Below are 20,044 nucleotides of genomic sequence, written 5' to 3' on the forward strand. Positions count from 1 at the left end.
TGACCGCAGAATTGTTCTTATTGGCTTAAAGACTCGTATGCGTACACACGTGTAGTTGAAACATTTTCGTATTAGGAGTTGATGATGTACTTCATTGATAGTCCCTTACAGCTCCCGCGGGTCTGTCGTGAGACTCGGGATGCTGATAAGAGAAATTTCTTGTACTGAATAACAGTTTATCAACACGATGACTACTGTAATACCTGTTGATAAGCTACAGATAAGACAGTCATGTTATCTTTCTGTCTGTTCTGCTTCTGTTTATTTGTGTGTTAATGAACACACACCTAGTGAATGTGTGCGGCTGACTGATAGTGAGTAAGCTTTAATAGTAATTTAATACAAACATTTTAATTCATTTAATATAGTAACACAATATAATAATGTGTCGGTGATATATCATTTGTAGGACTATACTGCAGTGCGCACACATCAGTTACATGAAGGCATTGGTTGAACATTATGAACAATGAAATACATGATATTTTAGTTGCAGTTTAAGATGTATGCTATTCGGCACTCGATTTTTGTGGATGGTAAGTTACATGAAATCACAAGCTATTTTTCAAGTATTTAGGAGTTACTCGTACGGTGTGCTGAAGCACGTTTCCTGGGTTCAGATGCCCCCGGGGACCCGTAGTGTATCGATGCGTTCCGATGGCTGGTTTCTGGGAACAGCACCGACCTTCTGTCCGGCTCAAGTTATGAGACTCAGCGGCCGAACCAGCTGCTTTAACACATGGATGCAATTAAAGTAGGAACTGCGCTGCTACAAGAAGCAGCACGGCTTTAAATAGATATTTTTATTCGGCGAGTCAGTTGCATTAAATCACTTGAAAGCATTGCATTTATGAATGGACTTCTCTTTGGTTACGTGAATGACAAATATTGTGGGAAACTGGCATGAATCATTATTTGTTTTGTATTATTAAAACTGACTGACCTTTAATATTTTATTATTTTCATAATACAATATGATCATGAAAACCTGCTAAAAAAAATTTGTGATGCAATGGACAAATGCATCCGATGTTGCAATTAAACCCACAGCCTACACGGTGTCATCACATAATACCTCATCATTCTGTTAGTCTGAGTCATGCCCCTCTAATAACAAAGCAGCAGCATTTACAAAATGTTTATGATTTCCCGTTTAACTTGTAAATGTAATAGATTTGTGATGTTTTAAATGACATTCAGATTCTGGTCCTGCTGCTGACATTCATTTTGAACACCATTAAAACAGCATGAATCATAGTTTGTGTAAAACAGTGACAAGTGATGAAATATGGGCTTCACTTGTCTTCTCTCCTGCAGGTGCTATGTAATCATTCTGAGTTAACAGTCGACTTTAATTAGTTCTATAAAATGTATACTACACATTAACATGTACCAATATTTGTTGTAGCTGCAAATATTTAATGCTATTAACAGCATCATTGTCTAATGAAATTGTGCAGTTCATACCTTAACGCACATAAGCGTACATCCATCCAAGGGTTCACTTTTCATCATTGTCATATTAAGGTTTAGTAGCCGACTGATTTTTATTGTTAAAAATAGAAAGCATGACAAGACAAGAAGAGTTCACACAGTATCCGGGGAAAAAACACTTCGGTTCTCTTTATCTGAGCTTTGAAAGAACACTCACTTCAGATTCATGGATTCCCTTTATTCATGATTTATTTATTTGTTTATTTTCAACTGTACTAGTTTATTGCAATCTGGTTAATTCACATTTAAAAAGCAGACATCATCCAGTTGCACTGAAATCAATAATATTCATTTTTACAACATCCATAAGGCCCATGTACTGGAAAATCCAATCAAAACCATTATGTTTTTTATTTTTTCTTTATATGTTTTTTGTCTTTTTACTGTAATTAGAAAAAAGAAAATATATAACAATAATAATAATAGAAAGGAAAAATATTACGACTGGCAAGCAATCACAGCACAGCACAAGTACCTATTTACTGCAAGAAATAAATGGTACAAATAAAAAAGGGGTTGAGAATATATGCATTTAAAAGAACAAAATTGGCACGTATGAAGTTTGATACATGAAGCAACAGAGGACAAGATATGTATTTCTAGAGATTAAAATCAGGCATAGGGTGTTTCTCCATCCATTTTTTTCTTTTGTCCCCGAATTAAACAAAAACGATAAAGAAAACGGGGGAAAAATAAGGAACACACAACCAGGAAGAAGGGATGATAAAAAATACTGCACGTAGAATACCTTTTTCTCTCCATCTCCTTTTTTCTCTCCTTTTCTTTTTTAATAGCATATCCCATTAATATTCATTCCCCACCGTTCGTAATAGCTGCGCCTGGTGGCGGAATCGTTAGAGTTTTACATGTGAGTAGCAAATGACACTTTGATTGGCTGTGATGTTGAAATGTTCCTCCCCCACCGGGCCTGGGTCGGGGTTCTAGGCTGAACCGGGAGTCCTGCGGGGCCCGGTCTCACTGTGCGTGCTGGCTCAGTGTGTGGTTCTGCAGGGGAACAGAAGAGAACACATGAGGAGAGAAATAATAAGCTACGTGCCCACACCTCCACCCGTCTCCTTCGCTCTCTCCCTCTATCCATCTCTCTCTTTCCATTTACCCACCAGGCCTGTCCGTCCATTTCAAGGCTAGCAGCTCCACTTTTGACAGAGTTCAAGCTTTGCAGCTATGAGTGAATACCTTCCTTTCTTCCTCTTTTCTTTCTTCTCCACAACCTCCCATTAAATATTGGGCACATGTGCACTTAAAATCCCATTCACTCATCCACCCACCTACACACACACACTCACACTTTACCAAGCAAAAACACAAAGTCAAATTCATCTTTCATTATTTGATTTAGAGATTTCCATCGCCGATGCAATCTGAAACAATGATTTGTTTATTCTAGAGTCTTGTATTACTTTTCAATACATATTTATGAAGAATTTAAATCATCACGTTGCCTTACAAGGCCTTCTGTGGACTCTAGAGCAAAAACATACATTTATAATAACACATCAAATCCCTTTATTTTGAAAACATATAAAGTAGCCTGTGCCAAATTAAAAATCACAGCAGTACATGTGTATGTGTATGTATGGCAGCACAAAAAGGAGGTATAAAACCATTACTGCGGAAAGGGGACAAAAAGAGCGACCTAAAACAATGATCACGTAAAGAGATCGATCAGATGGATTTCAACAGCCGTCGCAAGCGTGAAGGGTTAAACGAGCGCCGCGGATATGCACAGGCTAAATGATTATTGTGTAGCCGCGGTCTCTCGGCAGCTCTGCTGTTCCGGATGCTTTTCCCTGGACCATAAACCCAATTCCCAGAGAAGAGCCGGCAATCATCCCCTTTCCCTCTCAAAGCTCCTTTCCAAGATTAATCTCTCTGAAAGAGATAGGCTGTGTTTTCATGCCCCAATACAAAAAGGGAAAAAACAGGATGGGGGTAGACAAATCTAAAGGATTAAACATGTTTTTTTGTTGATAAATACTTATTCTTTGGCCTCTTATCTGAGTGCACATATTTTGCGACTGATTGCTGGCAAAAGGGGATGGGCAGTTGCATCCGAGGAAGGCCATACCACTGGGTCTTAAAACCCCAGACCGGATAACCAATGGCAGCCTATCAAGCGAAGTATGTCTTGCATTTTTCAATGCTGTCTTTCTCTTCCCACCCCTTTTGCATGGAACAGAGAGGAGACGAGCGTGAGGAGGGCTCTTGAACGAGGAGACGCATCTCTCTGGGAGCCACTGACCCCATTATGAGAGCAAACCACTTCTTTTTTTGCATTAGGTTGCATGCATTACTATCCCCCTCCAGCAGAGGCCAGCCTTGTCTATATCTCGAGCCTCAAGCTTTGGCATACAGGCAAATAAGATAAATATAGAGGTGAATACCGGACAAAAAGCTAACATATTGCAAATCATTTGTCCTCATCACCAAGCACCTGTTTAACATATTGGAATTACTGCAAAACCAAATGGAAAACGGCAACGGCGGAGCGAAACTCAAGCATGCAACTCAAAATAATCCTGGGACTCAGAAAGACAATGAGCAATGGCTCGATACGGCGTACCTGCCCACATGCACATGTCAAGAGCAACTAACGACCCAATTTACCCAAACCTGCCTTAGCCGAGTCCCAGAGAACACGCTGCTGTTCCATCAATTATCAGTTATTCCCCACAAAGCCGATCCCCCTTAAAACTCAATCTTCACCTGCTGGAGAGCCAAATGCAACTCAGCCATTGTCACATTGTCATAATATACCTGATAAACCAGCTCAACGTGAAACCAAATTAACATCTGGGTTGCCCATCTTTTCATTTATGCTGATGATCATAACAACAAAAACAATAACAACTCTAATAATAGTTGGAATAATCTCATGTCATTTAATCTCAACAATTCACTCCATACCGGCACTGATAAAGTCTTCGTGACTTGTATTTACCAATTTAAATTAGGAATAAAGAATTTTATATTATAAAATGAATAGTTCCGGTTCTGAATTCTGATTGGTCAATACAGTATCCCAGCCGGCCAAAAATAAACCATTTCATTAGTGAAAGAATGTATTGAAATGAATTTTCTTAAAGTGTCCCTAGTATGCCATCTAAATTCTGTTAGAATATATGATTTATAGTAAAAAAAATCCTTTGGAGTGACCTGAGCTTTGTAACTTTTTCATGCTAAACAGCAACATTTACATCCCAGGCAAATGTGAACGTGAAAAAATAACTCCCAATAAAAGGAAAGTAATGTTCCATTAGAAGATAAGACAATTTATTCAAATTTAGTTTGTTGTTCCTCATGTTGTTCCAAAACATTTGGTTACTGTGTGCATGTACATTGATGGGAGGGGAGCGTGAACTGCATCATACAACTTACATTTTATTTGTTTAAAATATTGTTATTTATGTTCCTGCTTTTAACTGATCCATAAATGGGAGCAAGTTTGGACGGGAGTGGTTCTATGCGTCTGAAACAGAGAAAACAGGGAGCGTGTGATTGAGTGTGTGTGCACCGTCTCCCCCAGGTTGTCAGGGTTGTGTGGAGCTGTATTGATTTGGAGGTGGAGGGACAGAGAGGCAGAGTTGTTCCCTGGGGTCTAGGGTTACACCAGCACTGCAGTGGCCTGATGGAAACTGCACAGTAGGACTGGCGGGGTGCGGGGAGCCCAGCCTAACATACACACTTCTACACACATACTGTAGCTCATTCACCTCGCTAAAACAAAAGACATGCACCCAGACTCCCCCAAGATCTGCACACACATGCCAATGAACGTAGCTTGCAAAACCACACATACACAGTCTAACGTGCATGGCCACTAGCCACATTGAACATCCAGAGCTTGGCTTATTTCGTGATCTTTGGCATATACGACTCACTGTGGTATCACACATCTGTTCTTTCTAATCACACACACACAAATGCAACACATTGTCGCAGTTTATCTGCCCAGCGTGAGCGCATACACACAAACATATCTATTTCCATAGCTTCAATATCTCTCTTGGAAGATGGCAGCTGATGTGTGGGCGATCAAACCAGCAACACTTGTTTAAATTAGTTAATCAGTGTGTTGGAACAAACACATTTTCGGGCTGGTCGCAGTTTGTTCTCTTCATCTGAGCGCGTCGTCGGGGGCAGCGGTATTGATTAAGCCGCATGCGATCGATCGCTGGAATGGTGTGTGTCTCTGAATCTGATAATGACTCGCAATATGACATCAGTGCAATGCAGCAGTAATTGATATATTCTTGAAGGGGGGAAGTTAGGCTGAGAGAGAGGGAGAGAGGTGGGGAACACAGACAGACATTGACATTGTTTAAACAATCTTGAAAGAGCTGTAACACAACCCACTGCTAGAGGACCAGGCATCAAAACACACGCCTGGACGAAACCCATAATGCACTGGTGTCAGTTGCACAACGCAAAGCTCAAAAATGCCCTTGAAAGAAAAAATGTGATTTTTTTAGGTGCGGTTTTATAAGCCCGTGATTTTATTTGTGAAACACACGGTCTCACGGCACACCTGAAAGCAACTCTACCGAGCGGACCTTCCGTCGCTGCGACGTGGGGAGGGCGCGCGATGCGTGGAACAGCCTCTTTTCCCTTTCCCCCTTGGTTGGGCGTCAGAACGGGGGGAGGCTGAACATTGGGCACAACAGCCCCAGCGAGCTCAGTCAATATCTACGCTGTCATTGTTTTCCTAAACTGGTTATAAAAGAGAAGCTAAATCCTGCGGAGCTGTGCACTCCTGGGAAATATGGCCCAGTCACATTACTGATGCAGTGACTGCGAGACTGCTGCACTCACCGAGGGAGAGGAGGAGGGGGGTACGAAAGGGGGGAGCGGTGGGGAGATAAAGATAAAGGAAAATCAAATCTACGTTTCCCTACACAGCCTCTTTTCACACACAGAGCATGCACATACTGCCGGACCGAGCGGCTGTCATGTCACTTTCAATCAAGGCTGTTCGCGTGTGCGAGTGTGTGCCGCAGGGCCCCTGGCTCCCTGCTCCGTGGTGCCCCCTGGGGACGGTGCAGTGTCAGTGAAACTCTAATGTGTTGGCTCGTTCTGCTACAGCGAACAGAGAAAGAAGGAATGTGTTGTGTGAGAGGGTGGGCTTTCTGTCAGTAAACTGTTTTTCGTAACAGGATTCTTTGGAATTACTGACGTCTATGAACTGACCTCAGTACGGTGTAAAGCGGCCGTTCCCCAGCGAAACAAAGGTGAGCACGTTCTAAGCTACACGAAAAGCTTGAGCGCACGAATACACACAGAAAGAGACCACAGATAGAATAACACACAGCACCGCTGTATCTGAATGCTCGCACGTGCACACACACACAAAAGTTTCGGTATTGCATTGGCTTTATAAAGTGCTCTCTGCCGAGCTGAAGCGTCTGCTGTCTGTAAGGTGTAACAGAGAGGAGGAGGAAACATTGAAGCTGATAGAATAACAAGAGAAAGTGAAGAGGAGCAGGTTTAGAGAGAGAGCAACATGGGAGCGATTGAGACAGCACTGCATTTCCTCACTGAATGCCCTGAATATAAATCATCAGAAACAAAAGCTTTCACAAAATAAACAATATACATACACTGGTTTCAATAAATGTGCAAACGTGTGTGTGGGGTGAAAACTCAAGATCTGGAACATTCCTGAGTAACAACCAGTGCAGACAGATAAATAGATCAAGTTGTTTAAATGACATTAATGAATGTAATGTATTTATTTTGTAGGCATATTACAGTTTCCTTGTTTCACTGCTTGTTCAATTTCTGTTTTCCTGTTACTGCTGTTTCTATGTTTTCTGTTATTGTCATGCAAATGAAGCACTTTGAATTAAAATGAATTTAACGAAGAGAGAGAGATAGCATGAATGAGAGAGACAGAGAGAGAGAGAGGAAGAGAAAGAGTGTGAATGAGTATGAGTAAGAGAGGGAGAAAGCGAGAGAGAGAGAGAGAGAGAGGGAGGACAGTGAGTGCAGCTTTGCTCTTAGGACGCAAGCGTGTCCCTCTCTGCTCCGTTTTTAACACAAAATGAAAAATCACCTTTGCCGCCTGGTGCACTTTAGAGTGGCTTATTTTTAGACCTGCTTGACAGTCTTCCAATGGCCGGAGACTAGCAGATGGGTTGTCTTAAAGCTTCATATGCTCCTAGCTCTCACCTCCCAGAGACAGGAAACTCACTTGGGAGTGTGCTACAAATAAATGCCCCCCTGCCCTGCCCCTGGATTCCCTCATCCCACCTACTCACACCATTCTCTATCCAGATCCATTGCCTGTGTCTGAATTTAGCAACTATGTCCTGTTGTAGTGTGCTACACCCTGTCCAAGCGTCACTGTGCTCCCCTCGCTGGCCGTGTGAATGTAAATGGATAAAAATGTAAACCTGAGTACAAGTATGATAGTTTGTGGCGTGGCCTAACGGTTTGGCGTTAACTGAGATGTGGTGCTCATGTGGGCGAGGTGCGTTTGAATCTGCATCTTTTGGATGGCTGGCAATGGAGAAAAGATGCTTATTATAAACAAACGGTACACTTATATCAGGAAGAGATGCAGGAATGAATACATTTACATGTATGCATTTGGCAGACGCTTTAATCCAAAGTGACTTACATTACATTATACTTTACATATGTTTCTGAGTATTTGCAATCCCTGGGATCGAACCATGTTCTGCATCACTGGAAAGGAGAGTACAGGTGATACCAGTCAAAGTCTGTATCGTCTTGCTCTCTATGAGATGGAGCAGAGGGAGCGATTCCACCATCACTGACCTGCTCTGACCTCCTGCTACACCTCCATACTCCAGAGCGGCCTTTCACATTCATCACACACAGCTGTATACCCCCACGCATGCTCCGTTCACACTCATACATACTTTATATCCAACATTGGTATGTCCCTGTCAAACACCAGGTTGCCAAATAAATACTAAATATTCGGGGGATTAATTATACAGTGGTGTACATAAGCAGCACCATGATGTAATGGTGAGAAACATATTTCTAACGAGAAGAGCTAGTTCTTAAAGTCAACAGTACATGACCGGTAAACAGACAATTCCTTACAATAATTTATCATGACAACCACAGTTTCCACCAATGTTGGATAATATTGATAATAGGCCTATTGTGTAAAACCATACTACATCCAAAAGGAATTGCTTTCATAAAATGTATAAGAGTTGTAATTCTTTTTACTTTCATAAAAGGGATCAATTAACCTAAAAATGTTATTTATTCCCCATCATGTTGTTTAAAACCTGTATCACACTTTTTTCAGTGGAACACAAAAGGATATTTTGAGAAATGGTTTTGAATACACAGAAAGTCAATGGGGGCCAATGTTGTTTGGTTATCAAGGTTTATTAAAATGTCTCTTTTTTTTGTGCTCTGCAAAAGAACGAAAGTCATTCAGGTTTTAAATGACATAATTGATGAAAGAATTTTCATTTTAGGGTGAACTATCTCTTTAATACATGCTCCTGTTCTCAATGTAAAAGATTCATAAATGTCTTTTTTTGAAAGGGTCAGTCAAGTACTGTAGGCAGTCTCTAATCTAAAATTCACAAACAACAGCACACACAAACAAATACACAAAAATGACAGACTACATACAAAAAAACAACACACGCATGCATGCGCACCTGCCGACAGAGATGCACACGCTTGTGAGATCTGTGGAGTGTGGCGATACGAATGCGAGATGAGCTCAGTGGCCTCGGAAGGGCCATGTTATGGGCAATAGCGCTGCGCTAGGCTAACACCGGGCTACGCTACGCTAGCTGTGTTCTGCCACTCAGAGATGCGCTCAAAGTACACATATTCTTTCCATGTCATAGCCTCACTAAAACCACCCCTGCTTTCCCTCAGGGAGGACGTTTTGACTCCAAAGCAGCCCTAAACTGAGAGAGAGAGCGCGCATTACGCGGTGAGCGATGCAGCACCAGGGAGAGAAAGAGAGAGAGGGGGCTAGGTGTTATATACAGCTAGTCAACGTCAACACTTTGTTGTCACGACGATATGCGAGCCTGGCGGGGAGAGCAAGAAGGAGAGAAAGTAAAGAGAATAGGAGAGTGTGTGAGGTGTGCTGTCAGGTCTGTGTGATTTATAGAGAGTGCTGTCAGACTCCAGCTGCTGTAGGAAAGTGTCAGGTTGAGAGACCCTTACTAGTGTATATGTGTTCGCGCACGTGTGTGTGTGTTGTGAGAAAATGAGAGAGTCCGAATGAGAGAATTTTTAAAGGGATAGTTCACCCAAAAATAAAAATTCTGTCATCATCTACTTACCTACTCACCAAATCTGTATACATTTCTTTGTGCTGATGAACACAGAGAAAGATATTTGGAAGAATGCTTGTAACCAAACAGTTCTTGGACCCCATTGACTACCATAGTAGGAAAAATTGTTTCTATTTTTTCTGTTGAACACAAAAGAAGATATTTTGAATAATGTAAGACAGCAAACCGTTCTGGGGCACTTTTGACTACCATTGTCATTTTTCCTACTATGGTAGGCAATGGGGTCCAAGAACTCTTACAAAGCATTCGTCCAAAAATCTTTCTCTGTGTTCAACCAAACAAAGAAATTCGTGCAGTGAGTAATTCATGACAGAATTTTCATTTTGGGGTGAACTGTCCCTTTAAGGGCTACTTACTTTGCATTTTACTTTGTCTTCCCCTAAGTCCACTTTAAATGTTAAAGGGATAGTTCACCCAAAAATATCAAGTCTATAATCATCTATTTACCCTCTTGTTGTTCAAAACCTATAAGTGCAACACTAAAGAATATATTTTGATGAATGTCTCAGTGGTTTCATACAATGGAAGTCAATGGGTGCCAAAGTTGTTTGGTTCTTTTTTTGTGTTCTGCAGAAGAAAGAAAGTCACACAGGTTCGGAACTATGCAATAAGTATGCATTTTTACACCCTCTTTCTCTGACCCTTACGATTTAACAGAACATTATTTTTGTTACATCACCTTTACTTTTAAAGCACTACAAAACTCTAGACAGAGTGTTTAAACCTTTCTGAATATGCATTCAATACCGTTGAAATGAAGGTTAGACAATTCGTATATTGCGAAGTTTAATCGTGTCTGGTTCCAGTGTCACATCTTCAGATAAAGTCTTCTCATCTGTTATGCTATGTTAATGAGCGAGGCAAGGAAGAGTGAAGTATCCACAGTTCCCAAACCCTCCAGATCACAGCTGTGCTCAGTGTGTGTACGCGTGCATGTGCGTCGAGCGTTGAGAGCGCCGAGCAGCGAGAGTCATCTCACCGACAGCGCTTAGACTCATACGTCACTGTCACAACCACGACAGTTCCAGTCCCGAGCTGGCAACCCGCACGCGAGACAACAACACACACCACGCAGCGCCGAGCTGTAGCGCCACAGCACAACCCTGCTCAACTGTCATATCTGACTGGGGCATGTGTCGTACACACACCCCCTCCTTTCTCTCTGTTTTCTTCACATTTTTATTTCAGCCTTTTTTGCTCTCATGTTGTGTCTCGGCGTATTCTTCTCTCATTCTGTGTGCAAAAGAGATTTAGCTAGTTTAGCTAAACGTGAAAATTCTGCTGTCATTAACTCACTCTCGTGTCATTCTGAATGACTATTTTCTTCTGATGACATTTTTTTTAGGAATGTCATGGCTACTTATTCTTATATTACGAATGTGAATGGAGACCGGGGCTGTCAAGCTCAAAAATTATAAGCAGTATAAAAGCATCATAAAAGCTTAGATTTTTGGCCATCGAACACAGCGAACAAGCTATTTGGTCAGGTTTTATGATACTTTTATGTCTTTTTGTAATTTTGCAATTTGACAGCTCCAGTCCCCATTCACTATCACTTTATTCTATGAAAAACAGTCACCATGATACAGTATTATTAAAAAAAACTGACCTTTTGTGTTTCACATAAGTCAGTCATACAGGTTTGGAATGACACGATGGCAAGCAAACAATGACAGAATTTTCATTTTAAGGTGAAACGTCCCTTTAAAAGTACAGGCTACCATGAGAGATGGATATGAGAAAAGGCTTTAAAGTGATCCCAGCGGACATTCAGACATCTTTTCTCGCTCGCTCTCTTTCTTGCCCCCTCCCCGCGTCCATCTCTCCCTTTCTCTCTCTCTCATGCCAATCCCTAAATTATTTAATTTAGAGCAGACACCATATCTCCCTATGTGTGTCGTCCTGCTGAAGTTCTCTTTCTCCCCACTTCCTCCTCCACTTTATAGATTGTTCCAAGCAGGGGTATTTTGTGACAGAATCAGGAATGCGAGTGGGTGCGCAAAAAATTTGCAAAAAGGCATTTACTTCATTTTTATCTCGACATAAACACGCGCACGCACGCCTGCCGCTCGAACCGGTGTCCCATGTTGTAATAAATGAATGTGAATGTGTTGATTTACTCTGAAGATTAGTACTGCCCCATGGTGAGTGTTTTTGATTTGAATTCGCCAGGCCGGAGCTTTGTTTGAATCTCCGTCTCAGCGAGGGCATTGAAACAAAACAAATGCAAACAGGTAAACAACTTAAACATGTCCCCTACAATTCTAGTTTACTCGAGCGCCTACCAGCCGCCCACCGCCTGGAGAATTTCCATTGAAAGCTGCGTGCAAACGTAAGTCCGTAACTCCACGACACACTTCCTGCATGCTTCCATTTCGTAAACCATGATCTTATTGTCTGCATACAATCAAAAAATTATTTAGTTAATTTTGTTGTGGATGATGATTTGACACATTGGAAATGGGATTTCTTAAATTCAGTAAATTACACTCTAAAGTGTAAAGTGGTGAAATGAGAAAAAAAACTAACTAAAACTCTTGCTGTGTACTCCGAGCAAGCAATAGCGCATACAACATTAAACACTAAAAAGTGTCCCCCTTTGTCTCATCGTGCACACTTCATTTAAGCATATACTCTATACCTTCCGTCCCATGTAAAGCATGCTGGGAACTAGAAATCCCCTGCACAGTTTCAGCAATGCTACATTAAAGGCATAGTTCACACGAAAATGAAAATTCTGTCATCATTTACTCACCCTCAGGTTGTTACAAATCTGTAAAACGTCTTTGTTCTAATGAACACAAAGGAAGATATTTGGAAGAATGTCAGTAACCAAACAGATCTCATCCAACATTGACTCCCATAGTATTTATTTTCCCTACTATGGCAGTAAATAGGGGGATAAGATCTGTTTGGTGACTGACATTCTTCTAAATATGTGTTTAGCACATTCATACAGATTTGGAACAACCTGAGGGTGAGTAAATGAAGACAGAATTTTCATTTTTGGATGAGTCCTAATGTAAATAGATTAAACTTCTGTTTGACAAATTTAAATGGATTGCATAAGATAAACTCACATTATGACAAGTAAACTGAGCAAGCAGTAATATTTCATATTGCTGGTCCTTACAAACATCCTCAAAACACAAAGCTCATTGTTAACACTCATCATCAACAAAATTCCCTATTTATCCTGTTCTCACATTAGTAGATTAAATCACGGCCCCATCAGCAATCCACAAGCATTTGGTCTGTGTTTCTGCCTGACTGCAGACTAAAGAGTGTCGTGGTCTCTTAGAGAGAGCCGTTCTAAACACAGGGCTCATAGCTTTAGCTGGAGACACTATACTGCAGTCCCCTGACAACCCCTCAACCAGCCAGCCAATCAGCAGCAGGTGAGGCAGATTTGAGGAGCTGTAGGCATGTGTGAGTGTGTGTTGGGGTTAGGGCTCTGAAGAGAGCCCCCCAGATCCCCATTCTAATAACATACACTGCCACTCCAGACGCGAGGGCAGCTGGGACACGCACACACACCGGCACTAATAAAACTGAGCATCACAATAGAAACCTATATCAATATCTACAGCACACAAACCCTGATTCACAGCGCACCAGACAAATTCTCAATGCACGTTATAAATCTGATTTGACGCATAATGGAACAGATTCTGTGAACATCTTTTGTGCTTCTACACTTATAGGTTATAAGCAAAACAATTCTACTCCTAAATCAGATCTCATTTCATCTTAATTTCATTTAATCTTAAAGTTGTGCTTGCCAATGCAAATCTTGATGGCAACCCAGTAGGTGGAAGGTTGCCAGGGTGTTGCTATGCAATTGCAAAGGTGTTCGGGTTTTAGCCATTCTTAACAACACGTGACTCTGTTGTTGCTAGGGTATGACCCGGCTCTGTGTAATAGGATTCTTATCATTAACCTCTTTCCAACATGTTCCACAATTTGAAGTATCATTCATATCTATAGCACAAACATTGTGAGACCAGATACGTGGCAAATAACACTTATGTGGTTGTTTCTTTAACATTTTAAGGGTTAAGTGTTCAAATCCCTAACTCCTATGTAGGAGCAATAGTGCAGAAAAACTGTCTAATTCATCATCCAGAATCACAACATGAATGGTAGTTTGAAGCTTTTTCTTCCGCCTCTGTGAAAAATGGAAGTCTGTGAAAGTGTGTATGTGTGTACGCACGCACCGATGAACACGCCCCCTTTCATCACTTCGCTCAGCACTGTACTAGAACTCAAGTATAACACTTTTGCAATGTCAAGGGGGGAGGAGACAGGGCAGTATCAACAAACAAACAAGCGCAAAGACCCCCCTCCCTCATTCACACGCACACGCACACACACACACACTCATCCAAACTGCTGAGTATAGTTAAATATTAACAAACGCTAAAGGAAATACCGTACACCCACACATGCACACACACACATGCCAGCAGGGAAGGAATACAGGGCGTGGGGGGAATGCGGCGACCCCTGGAGGGCTCAATCAGATGCGGCAGTGTGTAAAAACGAGGCGCGCTGTCAGAGAGTGACAGCAGTGCCTATGGAAGGGCCGAAGGGTGGGCGGTTGGGGGTTCACCTAGGGAAACAAAATAACAACTGAAAGAAAATCTACACATACACTCTCGTACCGACTCGCAAAAAGTCTCTGAAGTTTCTAACAAAGGAGTGAGGATCCAGCGGAGTAGGTCTAGCTGCGCTGATAGGGGCGAAGCATCACTTATTTACTAGCTTACATCTGCACTATTTATGGGGCACCAGGGAGAGGCAGAAAGGAAAGAGGGAGACTGAGAAAGCAGGGTGGGTGTGGGCAACACAGAGGGGCTAAAATATGCATGGGGGCTGGCTCTTCTGGGAGTGAGAAAAAAGAAAATGGGAAAAGGAAAAAGAACGAGATACATAAAAAGGAGAATAAGAGAGGGTGAGAGAGAGAGAGTTGGAAACAGTTTGAGGAAGGCAGGCAGTTGGTGGGAGTGTAAAAGAGAGGTAGAATTAGAGAGAGCAAAGTTTGCCATCAGGGAGAGGGGATGATGCAGTAACGTGTCTCGCAAAGGCACATGGGAAAGTGAGGATTAACTCGGAGTGCTCCTGAGTGGCGATGCGCTGGGAGGGCACGCTGGGTAGGCCAGGTAGGCCATGCCCTTCCATCCATTCAGGCTTGTTAGTACATACACACACATTCAAATCTCAGTTCACCTGGGCAGGTGTGGGGTAACACTAACTAGGGCTAAGGAATGAACTGATCACTGAGCTGAGAAAAAAGGCAAAAGGGTTGGCAAAGACACACCCACTTAGACTGGAAGAAACCATGTGACTTTATAGAGACCAACCGCATCTTAGATTTATTAAACCAACGTGAAAATAATTAAATACAGAAAACACTTGATGCTGAGATTAGGGTCAGCCGGGCTATTCGCACAGACGTCTACTGGAGTTATATACCTGTCCGCCCGGACCACCATGCGGATAAATCGGACCGCTCTATCCATCGCTGCTCAGGTGGGCCTGGAGCGAACATGGGGGACGTGAGCGGATGGAGTGATGGGAAGGAGGGGGCGTGCCCGCTGAGCCTTGGGCTGGTACGAGCATCTCGGCTGGCCGGCCTCAGGGTGAGGCAGACAGTGACCGACAGGGTCCAGTGCTCCCCCTGCTGCTAAATGGACTGACCGGCCATATGCCCGGCGCCGCCGGCCCTATATCACTGTCACACCACGACTGGGGGCAGGAGGGGCTCACGTGGAGCGGTGGGGTGCTTGGGCCGGGCAGGAGATTTAGGTCACACCCCTCCCAAGCACCTAAAATATTAAGTCATGGATATGAGTTAGCTATTAACCTCACGCCCTGCTACTCACGTAAATCCACCAACTAACACACACGGACGAGACCCGGAGAGGCGGGCGGTCGCTGGAGGGGGCTGCAGGGCTGGTGGCCCATAGCTCAGGAAGATGAATGCAACTTGGGGTAGGGCAGGATGCGGCTGACCCCAGCAGCCTGTGGCAGCCACTGTGGGCTGAGTTATTCACAGCCCTGCCCCGACTCAATCTGTCTGCCCCATAATCAGCACAGAGAGAGATAGAAAGAGAAAAAGAGAGTCCCAATACCAGTCATTTAAACTGCCACTGTCCAGGCAACATTACATTAACGTTACCTTTATGCTCTTAGCAAACATTCTTATTTATATTTACGTAAAGGGAAAAGTGGAGCATTGGGATTATTGAAACTCACCTATATGATCACACACTGCAAGACTCAAAACTAGACATTGGGTGCGTCTCATTCAGCTCCCTACCTCCCGAGGTTGTGAATCAATATATTATGTACACGGGTTCGGACACTGGTAAGGACACTAGTTTACTTTACATTGGGACACTGATGACTTATTTTCCAGTGACGTGACTGCCTAAGCGCATTGTGATACTTCACAGCTGGTATTAACTAACAACCGGCAAAACCGACATCTCTCTGACTTTATTTTTTAAATACTGGTTGAAATGCATATGAGAAACACTTTAATTATTATGTTACATATCAGTGCACAAATGTGGTCGATTATTAAATTCAACCGTTAAGTAGATTGTGTTCCCTGTCTGTCTAGCAATGTGTGTTTATACATAAATTACACTAAGCGTTTGTCTTTTCAAAAGTTCTATCGCCTTTCATGAACTTTATTGTGTTGGCTCGTGCCATTTCTGTTAAATGGCTTCAAATAACGTCACGTGATTTCCGGTAAGGGAACATAGTGAGCATCGATGCTCCCTGGATTTTGCAGTGCATTGTGGGAGTTTTTAGGTGCACTGGAAGGATTTTGCGATTGAGACAGCCCTTAAAATGTCCGACTCCCTGATCAGTGCCTTGACTACTGAACAAGGGAGTTTATTGAGACGCACGCATTGACACGTCAATTTTGAACATGTAGTTACATTCTTGACATAGGAGGCAAACACCAGAACACGTAGCAAGAAAAACACTTCAAGTGCTAAGATACGGCTCTAGAAAAATGGTCATTAACCAGTACATGTATTCAGAGTCCTTTACAAGGATCTCTGTGTGTGTGAGATTTAAATCCTGCCTGGCCCTTAGGCTGCACTGAGATGTCTGCATTTGGTGCTTAAATTGATACTATTTTTCACCTCACAGCTCTGTGATATCTGCAGCTCGAGTTGAGTCAGCAGATGTGTCTCACTGCTCTGCCACGTCTGTCTCCACTGGGAATCATTACCACAGGTCAGGAACATCTAGCGGTGCTTAAAACCAAACCACAGCCACCAGAATGTCTGTACCTCTCCACAAAAACGTCTTCTTGTAAGGCAGTAAAAATACAAAACTCCAGCTAAACAAAGAAGCGCGCAGCAAACGTCAATGAAGATGCCAAAAATGTATTAAACTTATACTGTCTTCACACTAACAGTGATTAGAATTGACAGAAGTGACCAGCAATCATCCATTCAACAAGATTTTATGCAAATGAGCTGCGATGACTAGAAATGCAATGACTCACCGACCTCCAGCGATTAAGTCACTGTCAGTTTGAACACCCAATGAGGCATATGGTCAAGACTATGCATTTACCAAAGGAATTTTGGGCATCATTCTATCATACTCTTACAGAAAAGCTATAGCAAAAAGTGTAGGCAGTGCTTACGGCATACTTGTGTGTGTGTGTGTGTGTGTGTGTGTGTGTGTGTGTGTGTGTGTGTGTGTCTGTCTCTAAGTGGATGGGTTCAGGGCCTCCCTCAGGGAACTCAGACAAAGGCTTGAGGTAAAAGAGAGAGAGTGCAAGAGACTATAGCTATCACAGTAGAGGAGGCAAAAAGAAAAAACTAAAGAGGAAAGAGAGAAAGAGAGTGAGAGGAATCTGGAGAAGAATAATGTCAAGTGGACAAAGGGTGTTGCATTGCTACAGTAGCCAAACCCCCTTTGATGACCTGTCAGGTATCAGATTGGTCTTGTGTACTTGAGCGTGAACCTGTTGGGCATACTGTTCTCTCTACAGCTGCTCTTGACTATCTGACCTGTGATTGGTGTACATACTGTAGTGTGTACTAGTGTGTGTGAGAACACACAGAATGTGTAGGAATAGGATTGTCAATATTAAGTATAATACTGAAACATCCAGTATTCAAGAGAACAATATTAAATTAATATGGAACACAGTATACAGACAGATACACAAATATTTGGTTACATTTTTATATTTAAATGCCAAAATCCAATGCATTTTGAAAAACAATAAAAAGACAAAATCTTTATATTAGGGCTATCAAACGATTAACCGCATCCACAATAAAAGTTTACATAATATAAACACATACAAATACAGGTATACATATTTAGGAAATATTTACATGCATTTATTTATATTTACCAATCATTTAAATTGTATACAAATCTTTATTAATTTCAATATATTTCCTAAATGTGTTTATAAATACACAACTAATATGCACAGTACACAGACATACATTATGTAAACACAAACTTTTATTCTGGATGCGATTATTCGAGATTAATCGTTTGACAGCCCTACTTTATGTGCATACATAGCTCGATACATTGCAAGTGTTTATAATTTCATCTTTGTTTATAACGTGGGCAGCTGTCACCTGCCTCCAATGGTCGATATAATCTCAAATGCCATACGTGGTATACACTGTAGAAACGACCACTAAAGCATCCCTTATTTTCCTAAAAATAAACTGAAAGTGCCCCTTACATTCCACCGCAGAAGTTGGCAACCCGATTCTATGAATCACAATCTTTTTTGGTACATGCATCGCACGTGTGAGTAAGAGTAGATTTTTTTACAATACGCGTGTGTGGGAGTGTGTGAAATCTTGTGTGTGTGTGTGTGTGTTTCAGCAGTCACAGCAGGTGCTGAGATTGATTCGCAGAGTAAAGGCTCTAATCGTTACTGGCTTGAGGATGCACCCTGTTTTCTCCTTTAATTCCCTTATTAGCTGTGATCTGTGTCACATCTGTGTCTATCATGGATAACTGAGATCGAATCCAGAATCAACTGAAGTCCACACCTCACAAAGTGAATTCACAATTCGCCTCTATAAACTTTAACTGCACATGATTTTATGACTCATATTAATATCAGATGTTATAGTATGCACAAAGCCATTGAGAGAGAGTCATGACAATTGGTATTTTAAGACGCAGCTGAACAGTACTAGAAACTAGCATTACTAGTAACTTGCGGGAACTATTGAGAGGCTCCACGAACCGCCATTGATGTGAAAAAACGGTTCCATTGGAGTCAACGGAGTTGACGTGACTCTCTCTCTCAACGGCTCAAGTATTCATGAATTTCTGGAATTCTGATTGGTCGACCGCAGCCAATCGGAGACAGTTAACATCAGAACGTGACTCAACCAGTGCTGTTTGGGAACTATTGAGAGGCTCCACGAACCGCCATTGATGTGATAAAAACGGTTCCATTGGAGTCAATGGAGTTGACGTGACTCTCTCTCTCAACGGCTCAAGTATTCATGAATTTCTGGAATTCTGATTGGTCGACCGCAGCCAATCGGAGACAGTTAACATCAGAACGTGACTCAACCAGTGCTGTTTGTCACAAAAAAGCAATGAAAAACAGCCAAATAACAAAGAAAACATTTCAATAAAAATGCAAAATCCAGTTTAAATTTTAGGAAGAAAATGTTTATAGTCGGTCACTTTTCTCAATTCACCCGCCATTGGTTTGTTTGGCACAAAATTCATTTTATACCCTGCGCACATATATTCCAGAAAGCCATGAATGCTTACATCCTCATGTTATTATTCTGTACAAATGACATGTTATTCTGCTAACCTGGAGCTCGGTCTGGAAGAAGAACTTCTGTGGACACTGGGAGCAGTCGTAGATCTTGTCCTCCTGCCCGTGGACGGCGAAGATGTGCTGCTGCAGCTTATTGGCTTGAACAAACACTAGGAGAGGGACAAAGTAAAACAGCAGTTAAACGATCGCCCGAAAACGCTTTACCCAAAAGTGTACAGCGAATTGGCTGCGAAAATAGCTGATTCGATTAAGAACTAATCCAGACACAGATTTTGTAACCCCCATCCAGTAAAAGAAATCCATGACTACCAACTTTTTCGTTTGAAGCAGTAGAGGCAGGGTAAAACAATTCTAATGAACTTTTGGGGGTTTCAGACAACGTGTCAGCACTGAGGGAGAGGAGGAG

The 20,044-nt window shown here is 42.1% G+C and overlaps 1 protein-coding gene across 2 annotated transcripts in view; it reads right to left on the bottom strand.

Annotated features, from left to right (window-relative positions):
* Positions 1-1,596: 1,596 nt before the first annotated feature.
* The window catches only part of znf423 (zinc finger protein 423), a 144,314-nt gene continuing 125,866 nt past the window's right edge, over positions 1,597-20,044 (bottom strand). The window contains exons 8-9 of one of the 2 annotated variants that reach the window (XM_057347487.1): positions 19,672-19,787; positions 1,597-2,499 (exon numbers count right to left, since the gene is read on the bottom strand). In XM_057347487.1, the coding sequence (XP_057203470.1) occupies positions 2,470-2,499; positions 19,672-19,787 (146 nt within the window). In that variant the 3' untranslated portion in view covers positions 1,597-2,469. The remainder of the gene's footprint in view (positions 2,500-19,671; positions 19,788-20,044) is intronic. The other variant, XM_057347488.1, reaches the window with a different exon arrangement.

Source organism: Triplophysa rosa, linkage group LG12 (genome assembly GCF_024868665.1).
Source record: "Triplophysa rosa linkage group LG12, Trosa_1v2, whole genome shotgun sequence".
NCBI lineage: Eukaryota > Metazoa > Chordata > Actinopteri > Cypriniformes > Nemacheilidae > Triplophysa > Triplophysa rosa.